Source organism: Mustela lutreola, chromosome 6 (assembly GCF_030435805.1).
Source record: "Mustela lutreola isolate mMusLut2 chromosome 6, mMusLut2.pri, whole genome shotgun sequence".
NCBI classification, from domain to species: Eukaryota; Metazoa; Chordata; class Mammalia; order Carnivora; family Mustelidae; genus Mustela; species Mustela lutreola.
In genome coordinates this window covers 121,519,667-121,542,272 of record NC_081295.1, presented here as the reverse complement: position 1 = coordinate 121,542,272, position 22,606 = coordinate 121,519,667, and the positions used below count along the sequence as shown (strand labels likewise).

General features: G+C 36.6%; 1 protein-coding gene across 1 annotated transcript in view; it reads right to left on the bottom strand.

Moving 5' to 3' along the window:
• TSBP1 (testis expressed basic protein 1) overlaps positions 1-13,750 on the bottom strand; it is an 88,703-nt gene extending 74,953 nt beyond the window's left edge. Inside the window, exons 1-9 of the mRNA XM_059179344.1 lie at positions 13,543-13,750; positions 11,714-11,800; positions 10,734-10,766; positions 9,893-9,925; positions 8,751-8,783; positions 8,636-8,665; positions 8,527-8,547; positions 5,794-5,814; positions 1,879-1,899 (exon numbers count right to left, since the gene is read on the bottom strand). Of these exons, the coding sequence (XP_059035327.1) occupies positions 1,879-1,899; positions 5,794-5,814; positions 8,527-8,547; positions 8,636-8,665; positions 8,751-8,783; positions 9,893-9,925; positions 10,734-10,766; positions 11,714-11,800; positions 13,543-13,555 (292 nt within the window). The 5' untranslated portion in view covers positions 13,556-13,750. The remainder of the gene's footprint in view (positions 1-1,878; positions 1,900-5,793; positions 5,815-8,526; positions 8,548-8,635; positions 8,666-8,750; positions 8,784-9,892; positions 9,926-10,733; positions 10,767-11,713; positions 11,801-13,542) is intronic.
• Between the last annotated feature and the right edge of the window lie 8,856 nt (positions 13,751-22,606).

Genomic DNA, 22,606 nt, shown 5'->3' with positions numbered 1-22,606 from the left:
AAATCCTACTGTGACTCATACAAACTTGAAAAATGGACTAAATTTTGTGTAAAAATTAAGGTCCAAGAATAGGCAAAGCATTTCTGAAACAACAACAATGAAGGAAAAATGTGTCATTCTTCATAGTAAATGTCATAAAGCTTTAGAAATGGAAGCAATTTAGTATCCGTTGAGCAAAAGACAAACGTTCACTAGAACAGAAAATCCATGGAAAAATTAAGTGTAAGATAAAAGAGGTATTACAAATCAGTGGGTATAGAATGCATGAGTCAATAAATTCAGTTGGAACCATTGTTTTTTCAGAAGAAAATTAAACCCCATCTATATTATTTATAAACAAACAAAAATCCCAAATGCAAAAACCTCCATTTGGATTAACATCCTGAATGTGGAGTGAGAAAATTTATAGCTATTAAGAGAAGGTGTAGAATAACATCTATGTGATACCCAGACCAGAAAGGCAAAACAAAACAAAACAAAACAAACAAAAACCAAACCCCCCAAATCTAAAAGAGAACAAAAGATTGACAAATATTATTACAACTTATTGTGTGTGGGTGGGGAGGAGGGAGAATGAGGCCTTCTAATTATCAAAAGACACCATAAGAATTTAAGAATAGTGCAGAGGATCATAGGAGACAAGAGGGCAAATCGAATGGGAAGAAGTCAGAGAGGGAGACAAACTGTGAGAGACTGTGGACTCTGGGGGAACAAACAGGGTTACAGAAGGAAGGGGATGGCGGGATGGGATACCTGCATGATGGGTATTAAGGAGGGTATGTGTTGTAATGAGCACTGGGTGTTATATGCAACTAATGAATCACCGAACTACATCAAAAATTAATGAAGTACTAATGTTTACTAATTGAACATAATAAAAAAATTTTAAAGTAAGAGAATCAGAGAAGATATTTGCAGATATTTAACAAAATATAAAAGATTTGCTTTCATAATTATAAAGAATTTCTACAAATCAATAACCTCATGGATAAATGGGTAAACTAAATGAACAGTTTGTATAAGGTGAAGCCTTAAGTAGGTAGTAAACATGTAAGATACTCAGTTTCAGGATTGAGCAGAAAAATGCAAATTAAAAATTTTATGCTAATCCAAGTGGCAATAAGGTGGAAATATGACAAAATTGGGGTTGTTACTGTTGTAGGAAAATGGGAAACTTTTACAGATTTTTGTGTGCCTAGTATGAGGAATTCAATTAAACAACAGCTAGTAAAGTAAAAAAGTGCTTAAATTACATAAATGTTCCTACACACTGTGATTTATTAATCCTATTTCTGGATGCATACCTAGGATTAATTATTTATAAATTACGTAAGGAGATTTTGCAACATTCTTTATGATAGCAGAAATTGAACACATTGAGAACAGAATAATAGGAGAAAGAAGAGAAAAAATATGCTCATAAGTTGTGATATTTATTTAACAATTAAAATGTATAACCTGGATTTCTGTATGTTTTCAATATATAATATTTGGGGGATAAAAGCAAGTTGTAATGATACTTTCAGAATGATGTCATTTCAATAAAATTTTTAAATAAATAGGTACAAAAATACTATGTATTGTTCAATGATCCATAAAAATTATATAAATAGATGAAAATAAACTTACAGGATTTATGGTACATTTTTAAGAATTTGGGAATGGGGAGAGTGGAATGTGTGTAGGGATGGGAACAAAAGAGATTTCTATATTATGTCACTTGAGAAATACGACAAAATATCAGTTGTCAAATCCAGAGTATGGATTTACAAGGGTCAATTATTTTTATACTTAAAACTTATTTAAGAGATAGAGATAAAATACAGAAACTATACAGGAGGTGCAAACCAGATGATGTAGAAAAGCCACAAAACTTACCTAAGGAGTTGGCTGATGATGCTAAAACACACACACAGAAAAAAGGAGGTGAATTGTCAGAATTTGGATCACTGACCTTGCATATCAATTACTGTGACCTCCTTCAGGAGGAGGTCCAGGCCCAGGGAGACCTATTGACCTAGCTGTGGGTACCAGAAGCCACTCCCACCAACTCCATCCCTTCCATCTCTATAAAGTGTTTCAGCTTTTAGTAGACAGATGCTATTTCTATGAAACTTTGTGGCTTACATTTCTGTCCTAATCCCTCCCCCATTCCGTTCCTTTCTTCTTTCCTCTTCAACTCCTTTCACTTCGCTTTCCTGTCACTCATCATTACCTCTTTTTTTTTTCCTTTTCTCTCAGTCAGTTCTGAAACCAGCAGACCAAGTGTGGAAACTGACAGTTTGTTAATAACAAACTTTTTTATTATTATTAATAAAATTTATTTATTTTCAGCATAACAGTATTCATTATTTTTGTACCACACCCAGTGCTCCATGCAATCTGTGCCCTCTATAATACCCACCACCTGGTATCCCAACCTCCCACCCCCCCACCACTTCATTCCCCTCAGATTGTTTTTAGAGTCCGTAGGTTCTCATGGTTCACCTCCCCTTCCAATTTCCCCCAACTCCCTTCTCCTCTCCAACTCCCCATGTGCTCCATGATATTTGTTATGCTCCACAAGTAAGTGAAACCATATGATAATTGACTCTCTCTGCTTGACTTATTTCACTCAGCATAATCTTTTCCAGTCCCATCCATGTTGCTACAAAAGTTGGATATTCATCCTTTCAGATGGAGGCATAATACTCCATAGTGTATATGGACCATATTTTCCTTATCCATTCATCCGTTGAAGGGCAGGAAGATTCCCTTCTTTTTTTTTTTTTATATAAACATATATTTTTATCCCCAGGGGTATAGGTCTGTGAATCGCCAGGTTTACACACTTCACAGCACTCACCAAAGCACATACCCTCCCCAATGTCCATAATCCCACCCCCTTCTTCCAAACCCCCTCCCCCCAGCAACCCTCAGTTTCTTTTGTGAGATTAAGAGTCACTTATGGTTTGTTCCCTCCCAATCCCATCTTGTTTCATTTATTCTTCTCCTACCCACTTAAGCCCCCATGTTGCATCACCACTTCCTCATATCAGGGAGATCATATGATAGTTGTCTTTCTCTGCTTGACTTATTTCGCTAAGCATGATACGCTCTAGTTCCATCCATGTTGTCGCAAATGGCAAGATTTCATTTCTTTTGATGGCTGCATAGTATTCCATTGTGTATATATACCACATCTTCTTGATCCATTCATCTGTTGATGGACATCTAGGTTCTTTCCATAGTTTGGCTATTGTGGACATTGCTGCTATAAACATTCGGGTGCACGTGCACCTTTGGATCACTACATTTGTATCTTTAGGGTAAATACCCAGTAGTGCAATTGCTGGGTCATAGGGCAGTTCTATTTTCAACATTTTGAGGAACCTCCATGCTGTTTTCCAGAGTGGCTGCACCAGCTTGCATTCCCAACAACAGTGTAGGAGGGTTCCCCTTTCTCCGCATCCTCGCCAGCATCTGTCATTTCCTGACTTGTTGATTTTAGCCTTTCTGACTGGTGTGAGGTGATATCTCATTGTGGTTTTGATTTGTATTTCCCTGATGCCGAGTGATATGGAGCACTTTTTCATGTGAGTGTTGGCCATCTGGATGTCTTCTTTGCAGAAATGTCTGTTCATGTCCTCTGCCCATTTCTTGATTGGATTATTTGTTCTTTGGGTGCTGAGTTTGCTAAGTTTTTTATAGATTCTGGACACTAGTCCTTTATCTGATATGTCATTTGCAAATATCTTCTCCCATTCTGTCAGTTGTCTTTTGATTTTGTTAACTGTTTCCTTTGCTGTGCAAAAGCTTTTGATCTTGATGAAATCCCAATAGTTCATTTTTGCCCTTGCTTCCCTTGCCTTTGTTGATGTTCCTAAGAAAATGTTGCTGCAGATGAGGTCGAAAAGGTTGCTGCCTGTGTTCTCCTCAAGGATTTTGATGGATTCCTTTTGCACATTGAGGTCCTTCATCCATTTTGAGTCTATTTTCGTGTGTGGTGTAAGAAAATGGTCCAATTTCATTTTTCTGCATGTGGCTCTCCAATTTTCCCAGCACCATTTATTGAAGAGACTGTCTTTTTTCCATTGGACATTCTTTCCTGCTTTGTCAAAGATGAGTTGACCGTAGAGTTGAGGGTCTATTTCTGGGCTCTCTTCTGTTCCATTGATCTATGTGCCTGTTTTTGTGCCAGTACCATGCTGTCTTGATGATGACAGCTTTGTAATAGAGCTTCAAGTCCGGAATTGTGATGCCACCAACTTTGGCTTTCTTTTTCAATATCCCTTTGGCTATTCAAGGTATTTTCTGGTTCCATATAAATTTTAGGATTATTTGTTCCATTTCTTTGAAAAAGATGGATGGTACTTTGATAGGAATTGCATTAAATGTGTAAATTGCTTTAGGTAGCATAGACATTTTCACAATATTTATTCTTCCAATCCAGGAGCATGGAACATTTTTCCATTTCTTTGTGTCTTCCTCAATTTCTTTCATGAGTACTTTATAGTTTTCTGAGTATAGATTCTGTGCCTCTTTGTTAGGTTTATTCCTAGGTATCGTATGGTTTTGGGTGCAATTGTAAATGGGATTGACTCCCTAATTTCTCTTTCTTCTGTCTTGCTGTTGGTGTAGAGAAATGCAACTGATTTCTGTGCATTGATTTTATATCCTGACACTTTACTGAATTCCTGTATAAGTTCTAGCAGTTTTGTAGTGGAGTCTTTTGGGTTTTGCACATATAGTATCATATCATCTGCGAAGAGTGATAATTTGACTTCTTCTTTGCCAATTTGGATGCCTTTAATTTCCTTTTGTTGTCTGATTGCTGAGGCTAGGACCTCTAGTACTATGTTGAATAGCAGTGGTGATAATGGACACCCCTGCCGTGTTCCTGACCTTAGCGGAAAAGCTTTCAGTTTTTCTCCATTGAGAATGATATTTGCGGTGGGTTTTTCATAGATGGCTTTGATGATATTGAGGTAATGTGCCCTCTATCCCTACACTTTGAAGAGTTTTGATCAGGAAGGGATGCTGTACTTTGTCAAATGCTTTTTCAGCATCTATGGAGAGTATCATATGTTTCTTGTTCTTTCTTTTATTGATGTGTTGTATCACATTGACTGATTTGCGGATGTTGAACCAACCTTGCAGCCCTGGAATAAATCCCACTTGGTCGTGGTGAATAATCCTTTTAATGTACTGTTGAATCCTATTGGCTAGTATTTTGTTGAGTATTTTCGCATCTGTGTTCATCAAGGATATTGGTCTATAGCTCTCTTTTTTGATGGGATCCTTGTCTGGTTTTGGGTTCAAGGTGATGCTGGCCTCATAAAATGAGTTTGGAAGTTTTCCTTCCATTGCTATTTTTTGGAGCAGTTTCAGGAGAATAGGAATTATTTCTTCTTTAAATGTTTGGTAGAATTCCCCCCCCCCCCGGGAAGCTGTCTGGCCCTGGGCTTTTGTTTGTTTGGAGATTTTTAATGACTGTTTCAATCTTCTTACTGGTTATGGGTCTGTTCAGGCTTTCTATTTCTTCTTGGTTCAGTTGTGGTAGTTTATATGTTTCTAGGAATGCATCCATTTCTTCCAGATTGTCAAATTTGTTGGCATAGAGTTGCTCATAGTATGTTCTTATAATAGTTTGTATTTCTTTGGTGTTAGTGTTAATAACAAACTATCTTAAACCAGCACTAGGAGACTTCACTTATTACTCAGTATTCATATGAACTGATGGCATTTCTCTTTTCTCAAAGCATTTACAATCTAGGGAAGCAAATCTTTGTTGAAAAACAAGAGAATACTTACTGTAATCTCTTTTGGATCCCTCTAAAAACACAAATAAAACCAAGAGAAATCAGTTTGAATTATCTATTTTTATAGTTTCAATATCATTACAAAGGATTACCCAATCAACACCCTCAAATATCCAAATAGGCAAGAAACTGGGGGCAAAAATCTTCTCATGACTTAATTTATGAGTCAAATGATGTGAAAAACCAGGCAAAGAATAAAGGTAAATACATAGTGAGAAGAGATAATAATTATACATGGAAAGAAATACAGTAACAGAAGAGCACAGTAGTTATAAAATAAGTTAAGGTAAAGTAAGAGAAAAAAATGGCAAAACATTTATTCAACTAATTGAGAGTTCAAATTTAATGAGTTCAAATTTCATGAAGAGTGGCAAATTTAATGAAAAGATGGCAAAATTTAATGAAGGGATGGCAAACTATAATGAATACACACACGCACACACACACACACACACACACACACACATATTGTGATTGGATATGCATCCTATAACCTAAAACTTAGTAATGTTGCAAAAACATTGTCTAAAAAATCTGGAGACAAAGTAAATTACATGAAAACTTGCCATCCTATCACTATTGTTTTCATGAAAGTATAAAAATAAATAATACCAACACTCTGGAAATGAGAAATTATGTTGCACGATGGTCTAATTTTCTATTTTACTGATGTATAAGTAAAGATCTACCTGGAAATGTAAAGACAACTTTTTTTTCTTTCTCATCCCCATCCTGAAAATGAATGCTTTCCCACCCATACTTGGGTGTCATTGTGATGGGATTAAGTCCAAGACACACAAAACCTCTGGTTTACACTATTGTTACTTACTTCTCTTTTTCCTGTGGGTATTTTAAAAACAGAAAATACCAAGATGTATATACCAAATGTGCCTCATTTACACTTGCTGTAAAACTTAATAACATTAAAAATAAATTTAGAGCCTTTCAAAATTTTTGAATTATCATGGCAAATTTAATATGTAATACATGATATATTTAAATATCAAAATTTAAGTACTAAATTTCATGCACCTAAACTGATCTGATGACTTTGCCCAATATTTTCCTGTCAGAGGATTTTTGTAGTCTTTAGCTGACCAGCAAATTTATATTTCCATGTCCAGAAAAGATAGAGGGCATACTGGTAGAGCGTGGGAACGTAGAAACGAGGTCATTGAGCTTCATAAGGCTACTTTAGAGAACTAAGAACTAAGTTGTCATTTAGCTCTATGAATTTTAAATTATGGCTTATTTAGACCACAATAAAGTTTTTACTGATCCAAGTTTTTAGGGAAAAATGCAAGGGTAGCCTGGAATAGAAAGAAGCTAAGTATGCAAACTCTACGCTAAAGATCCATAGCAGGAAATTAGTAAGGTATTACTAAATTGTGTAAAAATAAGGAACATGAGATATAGAGTCAGATAATTCTATCTTTCTATCAGGTTGAGTCATTTGCAAACCCTGTGTCTTTGGGCAAGTCACTAACATTTTTCATGTGTACCTTTCTCTAATTAGGGATAAAAAATCAAGGATGACAATATATAGTAAGTTAATTGATTTAAGACTTGCTTGCTAAAGATTATCCTTACTGATGAAGAAAATATATTGTAAGAGGGCAAGAGTAGGAAGAAACCAGTTAGGGGTCAAAGTAGATCAGGCAAGAGATGTTGGTGTTTGAGCTAAGATTGTCGTCATGGTGAGAAGTGATCTAATTTGTAATATAATGGGAAAGTAGTGGGGATGGGATTTGCTGGTGGATTGTCTAAGGAAAGTAAGAGAAAGAAGTTACAGAGGTGGATGGCCTGAGCAATTGTGGGAATGCATGTACTGGTACCTGTATGTAAATAGGATCAGGACTTGGGTTTTGGACATGTTAAGAATGAACTACCATTCTTATATCTTCAGGACCACCTTATTATGGTTGCATAGGTTGTTCACTGTGCAGAGGGATTTGGGGGCTAAAATCCCAGTAGCGTCCTTGAGTGGGACTGCATCTGCCTAGAGAAAGGAAGACTCTACTAATTTGCACCAAAGCATCCTGTAGGCTAACTTGTAGAGACCTTGAGCAGCCACAGGAGTTTCATTCTTTGTGGTTCATTTGTAGATATTAAAGGTCATTTGTAGATATTAAAATAAAGTGAAAAGCGTCCACAAGAGTGGCTGGCACATAGAAGGTACTGAATGCATGTTAATTCTCTCCCTTTGTTTATAGTTGCATTTTACTTATCTGTGTACCCTTACGTTTCTCACAGTCAGGTAGCTTCTTGCACTGGTTTAATGCAGTGTCGTGATGACTGACTATTCTAAGGAGGTTTGTTTCCCAAGAAACATGACATGTAAATGACGACAGTAGACAAGATCAGGCTTTCTTTGCCCTCTGGAATTTCAGTGCACAGGTCAAATCTTAATATGACAAATTTTAAGGGATTTATTCCTCCATTTCTTAAAATTTATATTAAAAAAGATGCACTTAGTGGCTAACATTCCTGTGCTCTGGGATATTGAATGTACCTTGAGTACTCAGACTACTTTAAGATGATCAGGAAGTGAATAGAAGAGGAATTGGATGGTACTGGCGGAAAAGACACCTCATGGTGTCAAGGTGACCATTTCTGAATGCTTCTCAGAATCCTCTATACATTACATTGGTTTCCTGTCTTTTTACCTAAATTGTACAGCCCCTCATGTTATAACAGGAAAGAAATCAGATCCAAATATACTTACCTTGATCATCATATGAAGTGTCTAGAGGATTGAAGGAAAAACATAAGATTCTTAATTTCTCATAAATATATGTCTGTATTAATTTCTTAATAATTCAATATTTATTTACCACTTTCTGTTGAATACAAATGACGGAATCCTAAAAGACAAGATGAAAACATAATGAGATTCTACCTTGACAACTATGTCTACATTATTTTCTTTCTAGGTGAAAATCTGTTTACCTCTTCCTCTTTCAGATCTCTGAGAGGGAACATCTTTTTTGGAGGAAAAAAAACAGATTAAGTTTACTAACAGCTCATCAAGAAATGTTTCATCATATGTCTAAATCCAACTAGTAGGATTTCTCTTCCCTAAATTTTTCTCCTTTCCTAGATTTCCCTTGGATCCCATTTCAGGAAAGAAAGAGAGGATCCCATGGCTCCTCACTCTGTTCATGACAGATGAATCATAGATATAAAAGGAGAAGGCAAGGACCAAGAGGCCAAGTGTGGGGCATGACGGGAAGCAGAGTGACCAAACTGTCTCCTCTCTCCTTTTGGAAATATGAATCTTTATGCCTGTAGAGTGTGTACGTGTGTGCATCTGTGTGTGTGTGTGTCCCTACAAAAAAGTAAGGATCCTTGGCCTCTACTTCGAACCATTAGATTTCTGGTTGTTTAATTTCAAATAAGCTTTATTATTATTTTTGCATCATGTCAGACTAAATGTCCTGATTTGATTAATATTAATAGTTAATATTAATAATATTAATAATAAATACAAAAATTCAGTTTAAAATGAGCCTTTGTTGTCTTAACCAAATGGGGATAGTGTCATGTGAGAATATGAGTACTGAACTCAAGGCCACAGCCACCTGGATTTGCTATCTAATTTTTTTTGCTAGGTGCATTTGGGTAAGTCTTAACTTTTAACATTTTTTATATCAATTTCATCTTCTAAAATGATAATAGAAGTTGTGCTTGCCTATTGTCTTGTATAGTTTACTATTTCTTTTCATGTATGCTATGCAGTCTTCATGACGACCCATGCATCATCCCTATTTTATATATCTAGGAAATTGTTTCACAGAGGTTTCTTCCATTTCCAAGATCTTGGTATAATTAGGAGTTGGAAAGAATATTTTTTATGTCTCAGAAAGGGGACCTATTTGTCTTTTCTGAGAAAAATATACAAATCATATTATTTATACACACACACACACACACACACATATATATGCATAGAAAGGTAGATTGGCAGTTGGATATTATAATAATAAAAGGTGTGCTGACCTCACAAATTGTGCTCAAAAGGAGATGGGCTTTTTTTGTTCTATAAGAACACATTTCTCTATTCATTCTGTAGTAGTTCTTAATCTATTTACCTCTACCATCCTCATAGTCCAGAAGACCAGCACCTGGAGTAAAAAAAAAAAAAAAAAGAGTACTTCATGGTTTTGCTTCTTGAAAAGGAGTGGGGCTTTAAGACTCAGAGCTAATGCAGAGATGAACTCCCAGTAATGAATGATGATGGGAATTTATTTATTTTGTAGGAACTAAGGACTGCATAGCTGGAGCAGATGATGAGTGACTATGCCAGTCACCAGTTTCACTAGACTAGACAGTAATCAGAAAGGGCCTCAATTTGCTTTTCCTTCTTGGTGCTCCAGAATTTGGCTCCTGTTTTCCTTCTCTTACTAATCCTGGGCTATCTTTCAGCAATTTTGACATCTCACTAGATATTGCCATGGAAAATATGCTTCATCTCTTCATATCTTGAACTTGGTGTTCTTCTCAATCACAATTATCTTAGTTGTGTTTACTCTTTTATTATTCCTAGAAAATTTGATTCTTCTACCCAGCCACCTTGATGAGGCCCTCTTCACTACCAGATTTAGACCTTCGATTCCATTGCCTGAGGAGTCTGCTGTTTTCATGACTTGGTATTCCTGTTGCTGTTGTTCCACAGAAGGTATCCGAAGAGAGCCTCAGAATCATGCAACCCTACCTCCTATTAGTTTATTCTGCCCAATTCAGTTTGGCACTCAGAGTTACATAGAAATCTCTGGTATATTTCTCTGAGTAAGTTAGAAGTTCAGTTTATGGAATGATTCATTTTGCAAGGTACTAGGAATACAATGGTAAATAAGACAGACTTGGTCCCTGACTTAAGGAAATTCCATTACACTTTCTATTTTTCTTTCTCTCTTGGGTCTAAGTACTTACTTTGTTCTGAACTGTATCTTGAGACATCAATTTCTGTGGAAGAATCAAGCAAAAATATTACTATTAACTATTTGTGAGAGGTGTTCATCCTCTTGACCAATCTCTCGTCACTCTAAACTGTGCTTCTGTGTTCCCAATGTGGCACTCTTGATATGATGTATTACTGGTTCCTACCCCTTTCCAGCACCTACAGCCAGCCCAGTTCTATTTCCACACTTATTCTTGAGGGCTTATAGGTGCTGAGATGAGAAAGAGGGGTGGGGGACGGATACAAGGCAATGGAGAAAATACTAAGGAAAATCCTGGAAAGAGACACCTTATGGCATAGAAATAGGTCATTGGCTACATGAGCCCCATCTCTGTTTCCTTGACAAATACTACTCTATATTTGTTTCTTCTTATCATCTCTGTAGTACTAAGTAACTAATTTTTTTTTCTAAAAGATTTTATTTATTTATTTATTTGAAAGAGAGAGATATCATAAGTAGGCAGAGGAGGAGGAGAGGGGGGAGAGAAAGGCAGAGAAAGAAGGGGAAGCAGGCTCCCTCCTGAGCAGAGAGCCTGATGTGGGGCTTGATCTCAGGACCCTGAGATCATGACCCAAGCCGAAGTCAGAGGCTTAACCCACTGAGCCACCCAAGCACCCCAGTAACTAAAATTCTTGAAATTTTTTGGTATAATACTAGCTAGTGGTGTCCATCAGCACAGTATCTTTTCTTTTCCATTTTTATTATGTAGATAATTTCCCTTGGAACTTAGATAATTTTAGAGTATTCTTGTTATTACTATTTTTAAATTTAATCTGCTTTTTGGGGGGCTTGACATTATTGGCTATGTGAGCTTTGGGGGTTTAAAAAGTCTCTAGCTATCTCTAGCAAAGTTCCTAGCCATCTAATAAGTATAAACGAAGTGAAACTGAATCTTGACATCCCTTCAATTGTGACTTTCATGGGGAATTTCCATTTTGACTTGTTACTCACCATTTTGCTTGCGCCGTGTCCATCTTGTTAATAAAATAGCCAGAATGGCAAGTCCCAGTAGAGTCAGGATGACAGCCAAAGTTATTTCTGCAACAAAATCTCACCTGTAGGCCTGCTTATTTAGACCTGGTCATTATCAGAGACAATTACCGATTACCTCTTTATTGTTTTCGCCAAATAGATAAACTTCTTTTTCTGCTACCTGAGCTCCTTTCTTCCTTTATATTCTTCATCTTATGTCCCCACATTCCTTCCCCTACCCATTTTTTATGTTGCTCCTTTTGGTCATATACCAAGAACCACAGTTGCTGTCTAACTCTTGATTTAGAGTGGAAAATGTGACAGATTTCCTCCTCAATTGAATCCCTTACTCTCTACAGACAGAAGGCTAGAGGAAATTCAGTGATATGCAAAGCAATCCACTGGGGTGTGAGGAAAAAATATTAGTTTTACTTTTATGTAATTTTATATTACAACTTTAAAATTCTAGGTTTTCTGTTTTGAAACATGTATTAATACAGTAGTATGTTTTATATGTGTGTGTGTGTGTGTGTGTGTGTGTGATATACACACATACATAATGTGTGTGAAAAATTTTTACAGCAAAAGTTTTTTGAGCAATCAAAACTTAGTGGCCCCTGACAGAAGGTGGTTATATTAATGAAAACCACAGCAGAGGGCAAAAATTTCTTACCATTGGGAAAGACCTTTCAGTCATCATCAACAAAGCCCCTCATGATAAGACAGTTATCTGTGATGAATGTTACTTTGATTACTAGGAGAAAGAATGCTTGAACTGCCTAAACTATATCTGTCTATGTATAATTGGAGAGACAAATCTTAATTATATACTTTGCTACAGTTAATGAAAAACTGAAACTAAGGAGCCTTTGGAAGAAGAAAGGCAGGCAGTGAAGCAGAAGGAAGGAAGGAAGGGAGGAAAGAGTGGAGAAAGAAGGAAGGGAGAAAGAACAAGAGAAAGAGAAGAAGAGATAGTAAAGAAAGAAGGAGGAAGGAAAGAAGGAATGAATGAACAAAGGAATCCTACATCTGCCTGTAACAGTGAAAAATGTTGAAGACAATTGACTATGAAGGGCTAAGAAAATTAATTACACTAAGATTAAAAATGCTTCAAAAAAGCAATAGATGAATTCATCTCAAGATGTAATGACACACCTCCAATTGGGGAAAATTGGGCAAATGTCTACCAAATCTTTCAAGTATTAGATCATGCAAGAAAATCATCCCAAAAATACAACCTTCAGAGATTTTTTCCTAATGGACCACTAAAATGAATAGGAAGTAGTTGGACTCTTTAATGCAAATCAGAATTTCATAACTGATGTGAAGTAATCCTTAGGGGTGGAAGGGATAACCAGCTGGTATACTTGGACCAAGCTTCTGGTACTCCCTTTGAATAGTGTCAGAAATGTTCTGGCTATTGGACAGATCATTCTGGCTAATGATATACTCCATTTATGAGGAAAATAAGAGGAAGAGTTGAGGCAGATTATAAAGTGACTAGTATTACCAGAAATGAGATAACAGGCTAAAGAATTTTCTTATTATTCCAGAGGATAGTTATTTTCTTTTAGTAATTCAAACTCCTGAAACCAAAGAAAAGATTAATATCTTTACTCTAGAGTTTAGTTGACTATGTGGGTCGTTTTCCCCAGGCTCCCAAAGGAATCAATGAGAATGAAAGAAAGAATATTGAATTTGAAAGTAAGCAGGCAAGAAAAGTAAAGCCACGTGTTAAAGTCTCTAAGGAGGAGACTCTTCTGATTCAGTAGGGTAAGGGAGGCCTTAGAGAGGGACTCAGTCCATACCCAAAACTGCCATTTTCCAGGTATTATCTTCAGTGGTTTCTGTGTCATCTGGATTTCTTTGTCAGAGGGTGATGAAGAAAAAAGGAACACTCCAAGCTCACTGTTTCTGAGAAGTATGAACTTGAATGGGGGGAAGACCCTTGTAGACAAGCATGCAGAAGGTTGCAGGGGACTGTGTGACTTAGGCTGATCAGACCTAAGCAGGCTACAAGAGTGTGGCCTATGAAGGTTCCAGAATCTATGTCATAACAAAGAACTGGAACTTTAGAGAGGCAAGAAGAAAGGAAGAGGAGAACCAAGATACTGGGAAGATTTCAGAATATTTTAAAAGACTTTAAACTTGTGATTTTTGAAGGGAGTTTATCTGTACTCTGGAATAAGTTCTAATTTTCTAGCGATTTTGAGGCCAGAGACTCTATTTCCATCATCCTTGTAACTCTTGAGGCAGAGAACGTCCTATGGAATAGGCAATTAATACATGTTTAATAATTAGAAATGAGAAAAATTCCCAAATCTATTTAAAAGAAGGACCTTGAAACAAATGGAGGGTGGGCCAGTGAAGCCCAGATATTAAGGTTAGATAGTAAGAGAAAGTGAAGAGGTCTGTGGTGCTAGGAAGAAAAAGCCAGTGAATGGGATTTCAAGCCACTGTGGAGAACAAGAGGAGTAATAAAACCATACAGCTTTATTATAACTATAATGCTTTATGGTAGATACATACCTTACATGTACAAACTTATTTAATCCTTAATAATGTTTACAATGAAACCCTCCACCTGAGACATCTGAAGTCACCTAGCCAACAACTGGCAGAGTTTCTGACTCCAGAGCACACTCTATTCACAAAATCACATTTCATTTCAATCTTGGGGGCCTACTCTTCATGGTAGTGTGGTATAGTGTGTTATAGGCTGGAGGAGCAAAGTAATGGCCAGTTTTAGGATGCTCTACCCTCCATGTTTTGGGCAGCTCTGGACTACTGATTTATTTTTCACCCATCGCCCCACTGACTTCCCTCTGGCAACCATCAGTTTGATCTCTATAATTAAGAGGCTGCTTCTTGGTTAGTCTCTCTCTCTCTCCTTTTTTTTTCCTTTGTTCATTTGTTTCGTTTCTTAAATTCCACATATGGTACTTATCTGTCTGATTTATTTCACTTAGCATTGTAGTCTCTAAGTCCATCCATGTTGTTGCAAATGGCAAGATTTCATTCTTTCTTATGGCTGAATAATACTGCATATTATATATATATATAAAAATATATAATATATTATATATATGTATGTACACATGTATGTATATACACATGTGTGTAATAATACTGCATTATATATAGAGTATATATATATACTATATATAATACTGCATTGTATATATATAATATATATGTATGTACACATGTATGTATATACACATGTGTATGTGTATATACATACATGTGTGTATATACATACATACATATATATATATAATCTCACATTCATCATCTCTTGTGGTGTTTTTTTTAATTTTAGCCATTCTGATACATGTGAGGTGATAATTCATTGTTTTTTTTTTTCCCCAGGCACTGTTTTTTTATTTATTTTTATTTTTTTAATTTCTTTTCAGTGTACCAGAATTCATTGCTTATGTAGATTGTCATTTTGATTTGCATTTCCCTGATGCTGAATGAAGTTGAAGATCTTTTCATGTGTCTATTGGCCATCTGGGTGTCTTCTTTGGAGAAATGTCTGCTTATGTCTTCTGCCCATCTTTTTTAAAGATTGTATTTATTTATTTGACACAGAGAGAGAGAGAGAGAGAGAGTGAGAGAGAGAACAAAAGCAGGGGGAGTGGGAGAGGGAGAAGAAGGCCTCCAGCTGAGTAGGGAGCCCAATACAGGGCTTAATCCCAGGACCTTGGGATCATGACCTGAGCCAAAGGCAGTCACTTAACCAACTGATTCACCCAGGCACCCCTTCTGCCCAATTTTTATGGAATTTTTTTTTTAATTTTTTATTTTTTATAAACATATATTTTTATCCCCACAATGAGATATCACCTCACACCAGTCAGAATGGCTAAAATCAACAAGTCAGGAAATGATAGATGCAGGCGAGGATGCGGAGAAAGGGGAACCCTCCTACACTGTTGGTGGGAATGCAAGCTGGTGCAGCCACTCTGGAAAACAGCATGGAGGTTCCTCAAAATGTTGAAAATAGAACTGCCCTATGACCCAGCAATTGCACTATTGGGTATTTACCCTAAAGATACAAATGTAGTGATCCAAAGGGACACATGCACCCGAATGTTTATAGCAGCAATGTCCACAATAGCCAAACTATGGAAAGAACCTTCTGCCCAATTTTTAATGGGATTATGTTTTGAGTTGAATCGTATCAGTTCTTTATATATTTTGGATATTACCCTTTATCGGCTGTGCCATTTGCAAATATCTTCTCCCATTCCATGGATTGCCTTTTAGTTTTGTTGTTTCCTTTGCTGTGCAGAAACTTTTTATTTTGATGTAGCACCAATAGTTTATTTTTGCTTCTGTTTCCATTGCCTTAGGAGATATATCTAGAAAGATGTTGCTATGGGCAACATCAGAGAAATTACCACCTGTGCCCTCCTCAAGGATTTTTATGGTTTTGGGTCTCACATTTATGTTTAACCAATTTTGAGTTTATTTTGTGTGGTGCAAGAGAATGGTCTAGTTTCATTCTTTTGGATATAACTGTCCAATTTTGCCAGCACCAGTTGTTGAAAAGACTATCTTTTGGCCACTGTATCTTCATTTATCCTGTGTCAAAGATCAATTGACCATATAATTGTGGATTTTCTCTTTTGTTCCAGTGATCTATGTGTCAGTTTTTATGCCAGTACTGTGCTGTTTTACTCCCTACTGCTTTGCAATATAACTTGAATTCTGGAATTTTAATACCTCCTGGTTTTTCTTTCTCAAGGTTGTTTTGATTAATCAGGGTCCTTTGAGTTCCCATAGAGATTTTAGGATTGTGTGTTCTAGTTCTGTGAAGAATACTGTTAGTATTTTGATAGAGATTGCATTTTATCTGTAGATTGCTTTGGGTAGTACAGACCTTTTAACAATATTTGTTCTTCCAAACGGAGTAGTTTTTTTTTTTTTTAATGTCACTTTTAGTTGCTTCATTACTAGTGTAGAAAAATGCAGGATATTTATGCCCATTGATTTTGCGTTCTGTAACATTACCAAATTCACTTGTCTAGTAGATCTAGTAGTTATATGATGGTCTTTAGGATTCTTTTAAAATTATTTTTATTATCATATAAAAATTATTTTTATTAACATATAATGTATTATTTGTTCCAGGGGTACATGTCTGTGAATCATCAGACTTATACATTTCACAATACATACCATCCCCAGTGTCCATAACCCAACCACCCTATCCCTACCCTCCCACGTCCCAGAAATCCTGTTTGTTTTGTGAGATTAAGAGTCTCTAGTGGTTTATCTCTCTCCCAATCCCATCTTGTTTCATTTTTTCCTTCCCTACCCCTGCCCTGCCTCTCAAATTTCTCATATCAGAGAGATCATATGATCTTTGTCTGTCTCTGATTGATTTATTTTGCTCAGCATAATTCCCTCTAGCTCCATCCAGACCATGGCAAATGGAAAGATCTCATTTCTTTTGATAGCTCCATAGTATTCCATTGTGTGTGTGTATATATATATATATATATATATATATATATATATATATATACCACTTTTTCTTTATCCATTCATCTGTTGATGGACTCTAGGTTCTTTCCATAGTTTGGCTATTGTGGACATTGCTGCTATAAATATTCAGGTGCATGTGCCCCTTCATTTGTATCTTTAGGGTAAATACCCAGTAGGGTGATTGCTGGGTAATAGGGTAGCTCTATTTTCAACTTTTTGAGGAACCTCCATGCTGTTTTCCAGAGTCGCTACTCTAACTTGCATTCCCACCAACTGTAGGAGGGCTCCCCTTTCTCCATCCTCGCCAACATCTGTCATTTCCTGACATTAATTTTAGCCATTCTGACTGGTGGATTTTCTATGTATAGTACCATGTCATCAATGAATTGTGAGAGTTTTACATTTTATTTCTTTTCCAGTTTGGATGCCTTTTACTTTTTTCATTTTCTATGTACTGTTGCTAGGACTTCCATTACTATGTTGAATAAAAGTGGTGAAGGTGGATATCCTTCTCTTGTTCCAGACCTTAGAGGAAAAGGTCGCAATTTTTTACCATTGAGTGTGATGCTGGCCATAGATTTTTCATAAATGGCCTTTATTATGTTGAGACATGTTCCATTTAAACTCACTTTGCAGAGGGTTTTTATCATAAATATATGTACTTTGTGAAATGCCTTTTCCAGGAAGGAGTCAAGATGGCAGAGGAGTAGCAGACTGAGATGACATCAGGGCCTAGTCAGCTAAATAGTTATCAAACAATTATGAACACCTTCAAACCCAACTGAAGATCAAAGAAAAGAAGAGCAGCAATTCTATAAACAGAAAATTGACAACTTCTGAAAGCTAGGACGTGAGGAGAAGTGAATCCGAAGTGATGGAAAGATAAACCATAGGGGAAGGGGCCAGTTCCTGGCAAGCAGTGGAGCAACAGGGCACAAAATTCAAACTTTTAAAAGTCTGCTCCACTGGGGCACATAGCTCCAGAGGCTAAATGAGCCCTTGTGGGGACAGTGTAGTCTCAGGTCATGGGGTCACAGAATGATTGGGGTGTCTGAGTGTAGCAGAGCTCACAGGTCTCACAGCGGGGAAGCCAGCTACAGAGATGGACCCAAGGCATGAGCTCTCAGCTTGGGGCTATTTTAAATTGTGATCTGCAGCACAATTGGACCACTGCTCTTTGAGAGGGACCCCACAAGTAGCAGACCCAGGGAGACTCAACTTCACCCACTGGACGAGCAGAGAAGCAGGAATCTGCTGGGTTTGGAGACTCCAAACAGGACTGTGTGCCAGAGACAGAAATACTAAGTCACAGACTGGGTGAGTTTGGAGTGCGGCCGGAGACCAGGGAGATGGGAGAGACTGAAAGCTTTTCTCCGAGGGTGCACTGAGGAGTGGGGCCCCAAGCTCTCAGCTCCTCTGGGCCAGAGATTCAAAGGCCGCCATTTTCATTCCCATCCTCTAGAGCTCTAAGGGAAAGTGTTCAGATAACAGAAGTTACCGAGAGTGAACCCGAGCAGATTACTTAGCCTGGCCTCTGGCAAGGGTGGCCCAACTCCACCTCTGGCAAAGACATTTGATAATCACTACAAAAGTGTCCCCCCCAAGACCAGCAAGATCTTCCAGCTAAGACCAAGCTCACTGATCAAGGAGAACAGAAGAATTCCAGAGAGGGGAAGGTAAAGTATGAAATACATGGCCTTCCCCCCATGATTCTTCAGTCTTGAAAAGTTAATTAAATTTTTTAATTTTACTTTTTCCTTATTCTAATTTTTGTAACTTTTCCTTTTCCTCTTTTAATGTTTCTTAACTAGTTTATCTTACCAATACCTTTCTAAAAAAATTCTTTTTAAAACTTTCATTATTTTAGTCATATTTTATCTTTCATTGTATCTAACTTTATTTTTTGTATACATTAGGGGTTTTTTCTTCTAAAAATTTTTGGAAAAAAAAAAGAAAAAAAAATTTTGGGAGGCAATTTCTTCTAAAATATCAAAATATACCCTAAATCTAGCTCAGTGTCTTGTTCTAATTTCTAACCTGAGCAAATTCACTCCACTTTCTTTTTCTTTCTTTTTCCAAACCAACTGATCTTATCAATTCCTTTTCTAGAATTTTTTTTAAAATTTTCATCTTTACAGTCATATTCCATCCCTTCATCATGTTTGCCTTTATTTTTGTAGATATATAAATTTTTCTTTCTTTAAAAATTTGGGAGGTACTTTCTTCTAAGAGTCCAAGATACACACAAAATTTAGGGACATTGCTACCCTTTTAGTATTTTACTCTCTTGTTCATATATTCTTATCTGGGTAAAATGACAAGGCAGATAAACTCACCACAAAAAAAAAAAAAAAAAAAAAAAAAAAAAAAAAAGAACAAGAGGTGTTACCAAAGGCTAGGGACCTAATCAATATGAACATTGGTAATATGTCAGATCTAGAGTTCAGAATGACAATTCTCAAGGTGCTAGCTGGGCTTGAAAAAGGCATGGAAGATATTAGAGAAACCCTGTCTAGAGAAATAAAAGCTCTTTCTGGAGAAATAAAAGAACTTAAATCTAACCAAACTGAAATCAAAAAAGCTACTAATGAGGTGAAATAAAAAAATGGAAGCTCTTACTGCTAGGATAAGTGAGATACAAGAGAGAATTAGTGACATAGAAGACCAAATGACGGAGAATAAAGAAGCTGAGCAAAAGAGAGAAAAACAACTACTGGACTACAAGGGAAGAATTCAAGAGATAAATGATACCATAAGACAAAAAAGTATTAGAATAATTGGGATTCCAGAAGAAGAAAGAGAGAGGGGGACAGAGGTGTATTGGAGTAAATTATTATAGAGAATTTCCCTAATATGGCAAAGAGAACAAGCATCAAAATCGAGGAGGCACAGAGAGCACCCCTCAAAAATCAATAAAAATAGGTCCACACCCCATCATCTAATAGTAAAATTTACAAGTCTTAGTGACAAAGAGAAAATCCTGAAAGGAGCTCAGGAAAAAAAGTCTATAACTTACAATGGTAAAAATATTAGACTGTTAGGAGACTTATCTACAGAGACCTCCAGGCCAGAAAGAACTGGCATGATATATTCAGAGCACTAAATGAGAAAACCATGCAGCCAAGAATACTATATCCAGCTAGGTTATCATTGAAAATAGAAGGAGAGATAAAAATCTTCCAGGACAAACAAAAACTAAAAGAATTTGCAAACACCAAAGCAGCTCTACAGAAAATTTTGAAAGGGGTCCTCTAAGCAAAGAGAGAGCCTAAAAGTAACACAGACCAGAAAGGAACAAAGACAATATACAGTAACAGTCACCTTATAGGCAAAACAATGGCAGTAATTTCATATCTTTCAACAGTTTCCGTGAATAGGAATGGGAAAAATTCTGCAATCATAAGTCACAGGGTATCAGAATGCGTAAAAAAAAAAAAAAAAAAAAAAAGACTCATCAATATGCTGCCTACAAGAAACTCATTTTAGACCCAAAGGCACTTCCAGATGTAAAGTGAGGGTATGGAAAACAGTTTACCATGCTAATGGACATCAAAAGAAAGCTGGCGTGGTAATCCTTATATCAGATCAATTAGACTTTAAGCCAGAGACTATAATAAGAGATGAGGAAGGACACTATATCATACTCAAAGGGTCTGTCCAACAAGATCTAACAATTTTCAATATCTCTGCCCCTAACATGGGAGCAGCCAAATATATAAACCAATTAATAATAAGATCAAAGAAACACATTAACAATAATAAAATAATATTAGGGGACTTTAACACCCCTCTTACTGAAATGGACAGATCATCCAAGCAAAAGATCAACAAGGAAATAAAGGCCTTAAATGACACACCGGACCAGATGGACATCAAAACTATATTCAGAACATTCCATCCCAAACAAAGTACACATTCTTCTCTAGTGCACTTGGAACATTCTGCAGAACAGATCACAACCTGTGTCACAAATCAGATCTCAACCCATACCAAAGATTGGGATCATTCCCTGCATATTCTCAGACCACAATGATTTGAAGCCAGAACTCAATCACAAGAGCAAAGTTGAAAAGCACCCAAATACATGAAGGCTAAACCGCATCCTACTAAAGAATGAATGGGTCAACCAGAAAATTAAAGAAGAATTGAAAAAATTCATGGAAACAAATGATAATGAAAACACAACTGTTCAAAATATGTGGGGCACACGAAGGAAGTCCTGAGAGGAAAGTATATAGTGATACAAGCCTTTCTCAAGAAATAAGAAAGGTTTTAAATACACAACCTAACCTTACACCTAAAGAAGCTGGAGAACGAAAAGCAATGAAAGCTGAAATCCAGCAGGAGAAGAGAAGCATAAAGATCAGAGCATAAATCAGTGAAATAGAAATTAAAACAAAACAAACAAACAAAACCACAGTAGAACAACAACAACAAAAAAAACAAAACTAGGAGCTGGTTCTTTGAAATACTTAATAAGATAATTCTCTGGCCAGACTTATCAAAAGCCCAAATAAATAAAGTCATGAATGAAGGAGGAGAGGTTACAACCAACACCAAAGAAATACACAAAATTATAAGAACATATTATGAGAAATTATACGCCAGCAAATTTGTCAATCTGGAAGAAATGGATGCATTCTGAGAGACGTATAAATTACCAAAACTGAACTAGGAAGAAATAGAAAACGTGAACAGACCCATAACCAGTAAGGAGATTGAAGCAGTCATCAAAGATCTCCCAAAAAACAAGATCCAAAGCCAGACAGCTTCCCAGGGGAATTCTGCCAAACACCTAATGAAGAATTAATACCTATTCTCCTGACACTGTTCCAAAAAATAGAATTAGAAGGAAAACTTCCAAACTCATTTTATGAAGCTGGCATTATCTTTATCCCAAAACCAGACAAAAAAGAATTACAGACCAATGTCCTCGATAAACACAGATGTGAAAATTCTCACAAAAATACTAGCGAATAGGATTCAACAGTACCTGAAAAGGATTATTCACCACGACCAAGTGGGATTTATTCCAGGACCACAAGGTTGGTTCAACATCCACAAGTCATTCAGTGTAATACAATACATTAGTAAAAGAAAGAATAAGAACCATATGGTACTCTCAATAGATGCTGAAAAAGCATTTGACAAAGTAAAGCATTCTTTTTTAAAAATATTTTATTTATTTATTTGACAGAGAGAGATCACAAGTTGTCAGAGAGGCAGGCAGAGAAAGGCAGAGAGGTTGAGCAGAAAGATTGATGCAGGGCTCAATCTCAGGACCCTGAGACCATGACTTGAGCCAAAAGCAGAAGCTTAACCCACTGAGCCACCCAGGGGCCCCTAGCATCCTTTTTTAATAAAACTCTTCAATGT